Here is a 14,007-nt window from a genome sequence, read left to right as displayed (position 1 = left end):
ATACTTTCAAACTGTGGTGCTGGAGAAGACTCTTGGACTGCAAGGAGATCCAGCCAGTCCATCCTAAAGGAAATCAAGCATGAATGCTCACTCGAAGGACTGATGCTAAAGCTCCAATACTTTGGCCACCTTTTGTGAAGAGCCAACTCACTGGAAAAGACCCCGATGCTGGGAAAGATTGAAGGCGGGAGGAGGAGGGGACGACAGAGGATGAGATGGCTGAATGGCACCATCAACTCAATGGACAGGAGATTGAGCAAACTCCAGGAGACGGTAAAGGACAGGGAAGCCTGGCATGTTGCAGCCGATGGGGTCACAGAGAGTCAGACACAACTGAAGAGCAATCCAAGGGTCCAAGGAGCCTAAGTTAGGCTCAGACCATTGGTGATGCAGAAACAGCTCAAGATGGGGGTGATCATACTGTCACTGCCCCCTTCTCATTGGGGTCCCCATCTGAACCCCTGACCCCCTGATAATGATCTGATATCCCCCTTTCTCGAGTCTCCTCAGGGTACCTGGTTCCAGCTCCAGTCTGCACACAGGAGAGCCCAAGCTTGCCATTGCCCACTTGCAGTGAGTGGCTTAGATTTTGGGGCTACACCCTATCCAGGGATGCCACATACTTGATGCCAGCAGTGACGTAGAATCAGATGCTTCCAGCCTCTGGAGCATCCCATGACCACAGCCCACAGAGCATCCATGGCCCACAGCCCACACAGCATCCATGGACCACAGTCTACAGAGCATCCATGGCCCACAGCCCACACAGCATCCTATGGATCACAGCCCACACAGCATCCATGGCCCACAGCCCACAGAGCATGCATGGACCACAGTCTACAGAGCATCCCGTGGATCACAGCCCACACAGCATCCATGGACCACAGCCCACAGAGCATCCAGGGACCTCAGCCTACAGAGCATCCATGGACCACAGTCTGCAGAGCATCCATGGGCCACAGTCTACAGAGCATCCATGGCCCACAGCCCACACAGCATCCTATGGATCACAGCCCACACAGCATCCATGGACCTCAGCCCACAGAGCATCCATGGACCACAGTCTACACAGCATCCCATGGGCCACAGTCTACAGTGCATCCCATGAACCACAGTCTACAGGGCATCCCATGGACCACAGTCTACAGAGCATCCATGGATCACACCCCACAGAGCATCCTGTGGACCACAGCCCACACAGCATCCCATGGACCACAGCCCACACAGCATCCATGGACCACAGCCCACAGAGCATCCAGGGACCACAGCCCACACAGCATCCCATGGACCACAGCCCACAGAGCATCCAGGGACCACAGCCCACACAGCATCCCATGGACCACAGTCTACAGAGCATCCATGGACCAGAGGGCATGATCCGTAGGCAGTGAACCCAGGGTCTGGTTAGAGGCCTTTGATAGCGTGGAGAGAGACAGATGGAGATTGTTTTGAAGATGACTCCAGGACTTCCCAGGTGGTCCAGTGGCTAAGATTCCACGCTCCCAATGCAGGGGGCCTGAGTTCAATCCCTGGTCCAGAGAATTAGATTTCACATACCTCAGCCTAATTCATGTGCCACAACGAAAGATGCCCCATGCCACAAGTAAGACCTGGTGCAGATAAATAAATAAATGAGTGTGTGTGTGCGCACACACAGGGGTGCACACACTCAGTCACTCAGTCGTGTCCGACTCTGTGTGACCCTATGGACTGGAGCCCATCAGGCTCCTCTGTCCATGGGATTGTCCAGGCAAGAATACTGGAGTGGGTTGCCATTTCTTTCTCAAGGGCCTCTTCCTGACCCAGGACAGAGCCCACGTCTCCTGCATTGGCAGGTGATTCTTTAGCACTGAGCCGTGGGGAAGACCAAATAGATAAGTATGAAAAAAAAAAAATATGACCATTCCAGAGAGCACATCATGATGTCTTGACTCGTTGACCTTGAAAGGTGAAGCAAGGAAGTCTCAGGAGTCATTTGGGGTTTCTGATGCAGGAACATCAGGCTGTGTGTTGGCGCCTGTCTGGGAAATAGGGTACCAGGCAGATGAGAAGTAAAGATGGTTTGACCCTGAGGTGTGTCCGTGGGGTATCCGCCTCCAGTGCTAGCTGGGCTGCTGAGAGCGTGTGTCCGCAACTCAGAGGAACACACAGAAAGTGCAGCTTTCAGGGATTCCAGCAGAGACGCAAGGGACTTGTCAGGGAACATGCCCATCCTGATTCAGGAGGACGGTGGGGAGGGTTGGGGTCTCCAGAAGAACCAAAATCTGGCCATCCTGTGCACCCTCCCGCTCTCTTGCCCTCCGTCTACTCTGCCCCTCGTCTTTGTAATTTCTTAATTCCGGATAACGGCATCTCGTAAGATTGTTGTGAGCGGCACTGACATAATGCGTGGGAAAGCGTTTCCAACCCTGCAAAGGGCTGTGTAATTATGTAATTATAACACATTCATCTTTCTCTGCAGCACACAGCTCCCGGCTCTGTCGGGCACAGTTTCAATCCCACCCTCTGCTCTCTTTGCTTTTTATTTTGGTTTTTTTTTTCCACGCGCATGTACCCAGCCATTGACCTAATGCCCCTTCCTGTTGTGAGCTCCAGGTGCCCGGGACCTCTTATCTAAACTATCCTTCTTGGTATTCGAGGCCACGAAAATATTGTTATTGTCTTAAAGTTGCTCAGTCACGTCTGGCTCTTGGCCACCCCATGGGTTGCAGCATGCCAGGCTTGCCAGGCTTCCCTGTTCTTCACCATCTCCTGGAGTTTGCTGAAATTCATGTCCATTGAATCGGTGATGCCATCCAACCATCTCATCCTCTGTCACCCCCTTCTCCTCCCGCTTTCAATCTTTCCCAACATCAGGGTCTTTTCCAATGAGTCTGTTCTTCGCATCAGATGGCCAAAGTATTGGAGTTTCAGCTTCAGCATCAGTCCTTCCAATGAATATTCAGGACTGATTTCCTTTAGGAGGGACTGGTTGGATCTCCTTGCAGTCCAAGGGACTCTCAGGAGTCTTCTCCAGCTCCAGCACTACAATTCAAAAGTATTAATTCGTCAGCGTTCTGCCTTCTTTATGGAAACACGGGTGACTCTCAGCATCTCGGACCTCCTTCCTTTCAGGCAGGCATGATGTGTCACGGTCCTCATGGCTGAGACTTAGGACTGTGACATCAGACGCGGGGAAGAAGAAATGCATAAAACCGTCCGTTTCATGAGCTGTCAAAACATTTGGGAATTAAAACATTACAAATGAAATCGCATTTCCTTCCTCTCTGTCATCTGCCCGAGGCCTGGAAATGTTCTGTAGGTGATCGAGGGCGGCTGTTTTTAGCCCGGCATCTATCATGTGCTTAAGTGGGATAAGTGGATGTGATTAATCCTCCACGAGATGTGTGAGCGCCGAGAATGGCTCCTTTTCAAAAAAAATTTCCCTTTTCTATGTCAGAGAACTCTCTGGATGGTCAAGATCACCTTGGGTGAATGTTGTGTGTGCATGCAAGGATATGCATATGTGTGTGTGAATGTGTGTACATGAGGGCATCAGTTCAGTTCAGTTCAGCCGCTCAGTCGTGTCCGACTCTTTGCAACCCCATGAACTGCAGCACACCGGGCCTCCCTGTCCATCACCAACTCCTGGAGTTATACGTGTGTAAATGTGAATGTGTGTGTCTGCGTGTAAATGCTTGTGTGTTTTGTGTGTGTGTGTGCATATGAATAGTGGCACGTGTGTGAAAATGCATGTGTGTGCCTGGGGGAATGTGTGTGTGTGTGAAGGTATGCGTGTGAGTGTGTGTGTGTGTGTGCATGTGAATATTTGTGTATCCATATAAGTGCGTGTGTCTGCCTGGGTGTGTGTATGTGCAGCCTTGTGAATGTGTGCATCTGGATGTGTTTGCATGCGTATAAATGCGTTTGTGTGCATGGGTGTGTGTGCATGTGAGTGTGTGTGCATCTGTGTAAATGCATGTGTGTGCCTGAAGGTATGTGTATCCGTGTGACTGTGTGTGCCTGGGTGTGTGTCTGCATATAAGTGCGTTTGTGTGCATGGGTGTGTGTGCATGTGAGTGTGTGCATCTGTGTAAATGCATGTGTGTGCCTGAAGGTATGTGTATCCGTGTGACTGTGTGTGCCTGGGTGTGTGTCTGCATATAAGTGCGTTTGTGTGCATGGGTGTGTGTGCATTGAGTATATCTGTCTGTTCATGTGTATATTTGTGCGTCCATATACATGTGTGTGCATGTGAGTGTGTGCATGTGAATACATGTGGGCGCTTGGGTGTGTGTGCATTGAGTATATCTGTCTGTTCATGTGTATATTTGTGCGTCCATATGCATGTGTGTGCATGTGTGTGTGTGCATGTGAATATATGTGTGTGCCTGGGTTATGTGTATCCATGTGAATGTGTGTGGGTGTGTGTGCCTGTGCTCATAAATGCATTTGTGTGCATGGGTGTGTGTGCTGTGAGTGTGTGTGCATGTGAATATTTGTGTGTGCATGTGAATACATGTGGGTGCTTGGGTGTGTGTGCATTGAGTATATCTGTCTGTTCATGTGTATATTTGTGCGTCCATATGCATGTGTGTGCATGTGAGTGTGTGCATGTGAATATTTGTGTGTCCATATACATGCATCTGTGTGCATGGGTGTGTGTGTGCGTGTGACTGTGTCAGCATGTGAATACTGGCATGTGCGTGGGTGTGTGTGTGTGCCCGTGAATGTCTGTGCCTGGGTATATGTGAGTGTGTATGCATGAGGGTGTAGTATGTTTGTGCTTGGGAATCACATCAACAGACAGAATCCCATGACATCTCATCCCTCCTGACTGTACCCAAGTTTCTGGCAAAGTGCCTATCCCAAGTTCATGTCCAGCACACCACAGGCACCATCGCCTAAAACAGCCATCCTTGTGTTCCATTGGACATACCAATCACAAGGACTGTTACCCAGATAAGAGGATTTTCAAGGTGTAGGGGAAGCAGAGTGGACCCCTTCCTCCCCAGACAATGCCCGCTGGACGACCCAAAGGAGGCAGCCTCTAAAGACAAGACTGGATGCCTCTCAAGAGAGCGGAGCCCTGTGGCTACATTAAAGAGGGTCTTTCTCGTGCAAGTGACTCACTCCAGGGGTGAGACAAAGTGGGGGTTCTGGGCACAGACCCCTGGGATCTCAGCCTGGAGAATGACCGACTTAGGAAGCAGGCTCACTCCGGGAGCTGATTTAACCATGTTTTTGCTGCGGAGGTGCAGCGCTCCCTGGTCATCCATCTGACCGAGAACAAGATATTTGTCACTATGACTACCCAGGAGATGTTCTTAGCCTATCTCCATCTAGAAAATGTGACTATGAGGCTGTCTCCTGGGCTCAATCTGTTTCTGGTGATGCTTCCAAAGACAGACTCTTAGAGGCACACGAGAAGGACCAGGGTAGGCCGAGTTGAGTGAATTTTCCAAAGTTTAAGTGACAAGCTCGAGAACGACCGTTACCTTGACAATAAGATAAGGGAGTTTTCTTGATTCCTAGGTGGCTCAGTGGTAAAGAATCTGCCTTCTAATATAGGAAGGAGAGGCAGGTTCAATCCCTGGGTTGGGAAGATCCCCTGGAGGAGGAAATGGCAACCCACTCCAGTATTCTTGTCTGGAGAATCCCCTGGACGGAGGAGCCTGGTGGGCTACAGTCCACAGGGTCGCAAAGAATTGGACATGACTTCTAATCCAGTGATCACGCCCAGGCACGAGCCCTAAGCCCAGAAGCTCAGCGTGTGTTACATTCCAACCTTCTGCCTTCCACCCAGCGTCCACTTTTCTCCCGTCTCTCTAATTCCTTTCAAGCTCCTTTTCAGACTTTCCAGTTCTCATACCGTATCTCCTCCCCTGCTTGGAAAGCAAGGACCTCTCTGCTGTCCGAACATTTCCTCTAAAATTGCTAGAGAGCACGCGTTCAACCCTGAGGCTGAACCGCCATCTGCTTTGACCCAGTGAGTTGGCATTCTGGTTTCATAGAGGCTGCACTGCATGGCAGGAATCAACCCAACCTTGTAAATCAACTCTGCATGCGTGCTAAGTTGCTTCAAGCGGGTCCGACTCCTTGCGACCCCACGGACTGTAACCTCCCAGGCTCCTCTGTCCGTGGGATTCTCCAGGCAAGGATATGGGAGTGGGTGCAGCCCACTGGAGTGGGTAGCCGTGCCCTTCTGCAGAGGATCTTCCCAACCCAGGGATCGAACCTGTACCTCTTACAGTCTCCCGTGTCTCTTAGAGTCTCCTGCATTGACAGGCAGGTTCTTTACCGCTAGTACCAGCCGGGAAGCCTCATAAATCAACTATACTTCAATAAAATGAATTTTTAAAAAAAGAACTGGAGTCTTGAGTATTTAAACTCAGGGTTTGTGCCCAGAACCCACACTTTGTCTACTTTGTCTCGCTCCTGCAGTGAGTCACATCCATGAGAAAGACCTTTTTTATTGCAGCCACAGAGCTCCGCTCTCTTGAGATGTATCCAGCCTTCTCTTTAGAGTCTGCTTCCTTTGGTTGTCCAGAGCAATGGGGGTGTAACATGCACAGTTAACATGTAGCACATACAGGCTCTTTGCACGTGTGTGTGGGAATGCATGAGAACAACGTGGAAACGCAACCCACAAGGGTGCACCATTGCGAGGTCACAGAGTGCCAGCTCCCCCAGCCTTGGCCAGCCAGGCTTGAGTTGATAAGTCGATGGGTCCCCGGTAAGGGGCCCTGTGTCTCCCTCTCGATGTCTGTGGGCTCCCGAGACCCCGTGTCCCTGCTCTGACAGTTAGCATCTTTCTCTGTGTTTCTTCTCCCCGCAGACCCCAGATGAGGGAGCCTGGACCTCCGTCTATGCCGCAGTCACCCCAGCCCTGGAAGGTCTCGGTGGCCGCTATCTCTACAATGAGAGGGAGACCCGGTCTCTAGAGGCCACGTACGACCCAGAGCTTCAGCGGCAGCTCTGGGCCAGAAGCTGCCAGTTGACAGGCATCACCGACGTGACCCGGGAGACCTTTGGCGAGTAGCGGGCTGCCGGTAAGACTGTGGTCCGACCCAGGGAACATCACGGTTGGCGCCACACTTGCAGGTCTGTTTGTGCGGGACCACAACTCTCCATCACCTTCATCCCCCGGACCCTCCTGGTCCTGTATCCCCCCAGGGTCTCCCGTCGTGACCCAGGAGACCTTCGGTGGGTAGCGGCCCGCCAGGAAGACCGTGGTCCAATGGGGAACAGCACGGTCTGTGCCACACTCACAGGTGTGTTTCTGCTGGACCATACCTCTCTATCACCCTCATCCCCCTGGTGCTCCGGGTCCTGTATCCCCCCAGGGTCTCCCATCAAGACCAGGGTGGGAACTCACAGAAAAGAGGAATGCTGAGTGGACCCCTGAGCTGGTGTGGTTCTCAGCCATGAATCCTGTGATCCCCGCTAAGTGTCCAGTTGTACTGGGTGCTCTGAGTCATTAAATCTTGCAAGCCTCATGGACGGTGTCCCTTTCCTAAGCACAGAGGCGCTGTGGAACCCTGGGGTAGACATGTTTCGGGCGAAACAGGCACTTTCAAGGGAAGTCCGGTAGCTACGAGGATGTCCTGCGTTCCCGTCTGTCTCACTCCTGAACCGTGCCAGAGATGCGTCTCTGATTCCTGGCTCCCAGAAAGGGAGACGCTGTGAGCCTTCCCTCTTTACTGTCTTGCTCAAGGGTCACGTGACCCCGCATTGTCTTCAGGAGGACTGGCTCCTAGGGGCTAACCTGTGGCCCCCAGGGCTCCCACCAGGGGTCTCACCCCCCCACTCATGGAAGGACGGTCTCCTGAGAGGTAGGTAATTCTGTAGGACACGTGACAACACGGGAGCCCGGAACACCAGTCCCCATGGGGCTCTCTAGGACGCAGATATGGACAGGATGTGGGCGTCTGGACCACCTCCACCACCTTTTAGGGTCTCGGTCGTAGAACGGCAGCTTTGCAGTCCACTCACCCTTCAGTGGGCACACGAAACCTCTCTCCTGCTCTCTGCCCTTCCGTTCATCATCTGTTAATATGGGCATGTCCCTCTCCTGGAGGATGGGTTATACCACAGGACGTGGGTTATCCTTCAAGCCAGAATGTGCTTGTCATTTTTCAGTTGCTCAGTCGTGTCCGACTCTTTGCGATCCACTGGACTGTAGCCCCCCAGGCTCCTCTGTCCATGGGGAGTCTCCAGGCAACAATGCTAGAGTGGGTTGCCATCTCCTTCTCCAGGGGGTCTCCCCGGCACAGAGATTTAACCCAGTCTCTCGTCTCTTGCATTGCCAGGCAGATTCTTTACCACTTTGCCGCCTGGGAATGCGTAGATGTGTTCGTATTTGGGACAAGAATCATTGCCAATAATAATGAAGCTCTTCAGATAAGATGTTGCTCTTGCTCACCAGTGTGCGCGTGAGGTTGCTTATCAGAGACAGGTAGAGGGAGATTTGATTATGGAAGGGGAGGGGGTCATGGGACTGTGGAGGCAGAGACGGGAGGGAGGCAGACGCCAGCCCAGGGACGGCCGCTTGGAGCCCCCAGAAGCTGGAAGAGGTGGGAAGGACCCTCCCCTGGAGACTCTGGAGGGAGCTCAGCCCTGGGACCCCTTGACCTCAGACATCTGGTCTCCAGGACTGGGGGACGATGGATGGTTGATTGTCAGGACTGGGAGAGGATGGATTCCCATGGTTTTAAGCCAATCAATGAGAAGGCTGTGTTAGCCTGAAAACATTCCTGAAGGATACTGGGTTCTGATGGGTGGAGCCTAGAAGTGGGACCTTCTGTGAATATAGGCTCTTTGCAGACGTGGTGAAGTGAAGGGTCTGAGATGAGGTCCTCCTGGATGGGGGTGGCCCTAAACCCAATGATAGGGTCCTTATAAGACTCAGAAGAGGAGAGACATGGACGCAGAGGAGAAGACACGTGGAGATGGAGGCAGAGACGGGAGGGAAGCAGCCACCAGCCCAGGGACGGATGCCTGGAGCCCCCAGAAGCTGGAAGATATGGGAAGGACCCTCCCCTGGAGCCTCTGCAGGGAGCTCAGCCCTGCATCTGCAGAAATGAGAGACAATGGACTTCCCTGCTGGTCCAATGGTTCAGACTCCAGGCTTCCAGTGCCAGGGATGTGGGTTTGATACCTGGTCAGGGAACTAAGATCCCACGTGCTGTGTGGTCCAGCAAAAAAAAAAAAATTTTTTTTAATGTGGAAACAAAAAAGGACATTATAAAAGAAGCTGAGGATAAATTCCAGTTTTTTAAAAAACACCGGAAGGCTTCCATGGTGGCTCAGAAGCTGTCTGCCATTGTAGGAGACCGGGGTTCAATCCCTGAATCAGGAAGATTCCCTGGAGAAGGGAATGGCAACCCACTCCAGTCTTCTTGCCTGGAGAATCCCCATGAACAGAGGAGCCTGCTGGGCTGCAATGGGGTTGCAAAGAGTCAGACACAGCAACTAAAATGACCAACAAAACACCAACACCATGATCGTGATTTGATACAAGAAACTTACACACTTGTTGACTTGTATGAACATCTCATACAGGGTGGTGGACTCCTGCCTGGACCCCTGCCCACCAGTCAGGTCAAGGAAGGCTCGATCCTGTCTCTGAGAACGGCTTTTGGGTTCTCAGAGTCTAGCGTGGAGAGTTCAGACACGTGGGATGCTAGCGAAATGACTGTATGTGTTTCCTGCCAGACCGCACCCTGGATTTCAAGACCAGTGACCACTGGTTAGCTATCCACATTCCCTCGACAAATGAAACCCTATGGAGGCCCCAAACCTGACATCGGGCTTCCAGCACACTAGGCATTGGGGTTGCAACCAGCATCTCTTCCAGAGTTGGGTTTATCCTTCACAAGTATAAGATGGATGGAGCGTGCTTCCGGAATGGAGTGTTTATTTTTTTAAAACGTTTTTTAAAACTATACTTAATTTGCAATATGGTGTTAGTTTTCAGGTGTACAGCAAAGTAGTTCAGTTATGAATACCTTGGGTGGGCCAGAACATCTGTGTGAGGTTCCATAAGATGTTATGGTTGGATGGCATCACCGACTGGTTGGATGGCATCACTGACTTGATGGATGTGAGTTTGAGCAGGCTCCCGGAGTTGGTGATGGACAGGGAAGCCTGGCACGCTGCAGTCCATGGGGTTCGCAGAGTCGGACACGACAGAGTGACTGGACTGAACTGAAGATGTTGTGAAAAACCCAAGGGAACTTTTTGCCCAACCCTATATATACACACATATTCTTTTTCAGATTCTTTCCCATTATTGGTTATTATGAGATATTGAATAGAACTCCCTGAGTGGTACGGATACAGTAGTCTGCGTGTGTTAATTCCAAATTCCTAATATATTCCTTCCCCACCTTCTCCTCTTTGGCAACCACAAGTCTGATCTCTATGTCTGTGAGAGTCTACTTCTGTTTCGTAAATAAATTCATTTGCGTCTTTTTTTTTTTTTTTAAGATTTCACATGTAAGTGAGTGTCATACGGTACTTGCCTTTCTGGGTCTGACTTCACTTAGTGTGATAATCTCTAGGTTCTTCCATGTTGCTGTAAATGTCATTATTTTATTCCTTTTCATGGCTGAGCGCTATTTCAGTGTGTGTGTGTGTGTGTGTGTGTGTGTGTGTGTGTGTGTGCGTGCGTACCACGTCTTTCTGACCCATTCACCTGAAGATGGACGCTTAGGTTGCTGCCATGTTTCGGCTGTTGTAAATGGTGCTGGTGTGATCAGTGGGGTCCGTGTGTCTATTCAAGTTAGAGTTTTCCCCTTTTCTGGATATACAACCTGATGTGGAATTGCTAGATCGTACGGCAACTCTTCTGTTTAATTTTTTTTTTTGCAAAACCTCCATCCTGTTCTCCGTAGCGTATGCACGATTCACGTTCTCACCAACAGTGAAGGAGGGTTCATTTTTCTGGGACAAAGTGTTTATTCAACAGTCACTTAATAAAGCCATGAAGGAACACCACAGCTCTCGCTTGGGAATACTCAAGACGACCAAGAAGGGATTCTCTCTCAGTCTCCTGCCTCTGGGGCAGGGCGCGTTTCTCGGCGAAGGTGTTCAACTTGAAACAAATCTGCTTCTAAGCAAAGATGCCGGAGCTGTGTCTTGCTGTTCAATACCTGGCTCTTCAGTGTGGATGGGGCTGCAGGGACGCTGCCCAAACTTTATTTCTGGTGATGGGTCTTCTGGGCACACGGTGTTGGTTGTGTGGCAATGCCATTTGCCTGGTCGCACTGGACAGGAGGAAGCTCCCACAGGGTCCCTGGCACAGCTTTGAGTCACAGGACACAGCTGTCATGACAGTGTCCCCAGAAACTCACAACGTCCTCATCACACACACGGCCCCTGGTATGGGAGCACCACCACGAACGGTACCCTCCCGGGAGCTGTGCGATTTCATTCCCCTCTCTGCTTGTCGCCATCTGCCTTGAGGATGGCGTGCCCATGGGGGCTTTGCTTCCACCTCTCCTCGGTAGCTCTGCTTCTCTGTAGAAGCAAAAGACAGGAAAAGATTCTAGAGATTTGTGCTCTAAGGTATAGGGCAAGAGCCTTTCACGGACATCATTTACTCATCGGCTCATCTCGGTTTATTCATTCAGCTCTCTGTTCTAAAAGAGTATCAGGTGCCTGGATGTTATGGTTTAGGTAGACAGATGGATAGGTAGGTAGATAGATGTATATTAGGCATGATGTTCAGACAGATGGATAGGTAGATAGATGCTGGCTAGATGATATTTAGGTAGACATATAGAATCATAGATGGAAAGAGATGGATAGAAAGATAGATATATGATACAGATAGGCTGACTGATACACCAATTGATTGATAGATATTCAGGATAGATGGATATGCTGGATGGATGGATAGATACGATAGATATGCAGGGCTTATGATGGAGATGATGGATGGATGGATGGATGGATAGATAAGATGGTTGGGTAGATAGATAGATAGATGGAATGGATGGATAGGTATTCCGGATTGATGACAGGTGTAATGGACGGATGGATATGATGGTTGGACAGACAGAGAGATATGATAGATATTCAGGATTGCTAGACATGATGGGTAGATGGATGACTAGATACATGTGATGGTTGGATAGATATCTGGATAGAATGGATGGATAAATAGATGTTAGGATTATAGGTGTGATGGATGGATGGGTAGATATGATGGTCGGGTAGACAGATACGATGATATTCAGGACTGACGATAGACATGGATGGATGGATAGATGGATGGACAGACAGGATGGATGGATAGATATTCAGGATTGATGATAGAGAGCTGTGATGGACGGATGGATAGATATGATGGATTGACAGAGAGATATGCTGGATGGCTGGGTAGGTAGATTTGATGAATGGATAGACAGATATATAGAATGGATGGATAGATATTCAGGATTGATAGGTGTGATGGATGGATGGATGGATGGACAGATATGATGGTTGCATAGACAGATAGATATGATAGATATTCAAGATTGATGATAGACATGATGGATGGATGGATGGACAGACAGATAGGATGGATGGATAGACAGATATTCAGGGTTGATGATAGGTGTGATGGATGGACCGATGGATGGACAGATATGATGGTTGCATAGACAGACAGATATGATAGATATTCAAGATTGATGATAGACATGATGGATGGATGGATGGACGGATGGACAGACAGACAGAGAGACAGGATGGATAGACAGATATTCAGGGTTGATGATAGATGTTATGGTTGGGTGGATGGGTGATACAGATGATGGATGGGTGGGTGGATGGGTAGATATGATGGATTGATAGATAGATATTGATGAGTGATGATATTCAGATAGATGGCATTCCAGAAGAGCCAACTTTTTACGTAAATGACCAGTTAATAAGTGTCTTCCTATGGCAGGGCTATATATTTTCTCTTACAACCCTTCAGCTCTTCCATACCACACACAGGGAGCTACAGACACAATGCTAACGTGTGCGGCTGTGTTCTAATAAAACTTTATCTACAGAAAAGGGGGGACGGTCAGACTTATCCAAGGTCCGTAGTATGTGGACACCAGGTGTCGTCCCCCTGTGCACCATGGGGAGAATTGTAAATCCACCAAGTGGGTGGGAAACTGCCCCCTAAAGACTCAGTGTCTGACCTTGTTTCAAGGTCCTGGTGGCCCTTGGGTGGGACCCTGAGGTGTGTCTAACCCCAGAGACAGTGTTTTCATTACAGATGAACGGGGTGCAACAGATTCGGTGTTGCAGGACCAGGAGGCGTTAGTGTAAACAAGCGGGAGATGAGGACGTGTGCATTTGAGGTCCTCGCTGTCTCGCCCGTGTGCAGCTGTGGTTGGCAGAGATGAGACATCAGCTCACAGGACTATCCACATGGTGGCCTGGAAGGAACAAGCCAGAGAGTTCTCTAGGTGCCCTGACTCTGCAGGACGTCTACTTGCGTAAGAGACATCCTGACACCCTTCTCAGGAGAGCCGTGGCATGACAAGGAGTCTCCCGGGGACCGGGGACCAGCACCAGGAAGAGAGCAGGCAGAGGTCTCAGAGACCGTGGAAGCCAAGGGTCAGAGGTTCCCGACCTCCTTCATCCCTGCTGGAGAAGTGACAATCACCGTGTGAACCCACAAGACGATTGGTGGGTCCCAGTGACTCATCGCTTGGATCTCTGTGTGATGGGGGCCCGTGGTCCCAGTGGACGACCCTGCTGATTCACCCAGCTCATTCTTGTGCCGTCTACACGAGGGTCCTGGGGCAGCTGTATCTAAGGACCCCAAACGGGTGGCTGAAATCAACAGACATCAATCCTCCCCCAGCCCTGGAGATGGTCCTCAAATTGTCATGGTGTCCCAAGGCTAAGCTCTGTCCAGAGTCTCCAGGGAAGGGTCCTCCCTGCCTCTTCCAGCTTCCAGGGGCTCCAGGCGTCCGTCCCTGGGCTGGTGGCCGCCTCCTTCCCATCTATGCCTCTGTCTCCACGTGGCTTCTC

The 14,007-nt window shown here is 50.5% G+C and overlaps 1 protein-coding gene across 3 annotated transcripts in view; it reads left to right on the top strand.

Annotated features, from left to right (window-relative positions):
- Window positions 1–14,007, top strand: part of DHRSX (dehydrogenase/reductase X-linked) — a 182,244-nt gene that overhangs the window by 131,976 nt on the left and 36,261 nt on the right. For 2 of the 3 annotated variants that reach the window (XR_001917644.1, XR_001917643.1), the window contains exon 7: window positions 6,818–7,083. Coding sequence is in view for 1 of the 3 variants with exons in the window: in XM_018044442.1 (XP_017899931.1) it covers window positions 6,818–7,021 (204 nt within the window). In the remaining 2 variants the exon portion in view is untranslated. Of the gene's footprint in view, window positions 1–6,817; window positions 7,479–14,007 lie in introns of those variants that run through there. The other variant, XM_018044442.1, reaches the window with a different exon arrangement.

This window comes from Capra hircus, unplaced genomic scaffold, assembly GCF_001704415.2.
Source record: "Capra hircus breed San Clemente unplaced genomic scaffold, ASM170441v1, whole genome shotgun sequence".
NCBI classification, from domain to species: Eukaryota; Metazoa; Chordata; class Mammalia; order Artiodactyla; family Bovidae; genus Capra; species Capra hircus.
The sequence above is the reverse complement of the archived record's forward strand: the minus strand, read 5'-3'. Positions and strand labels throughout refer to the sequence as shown.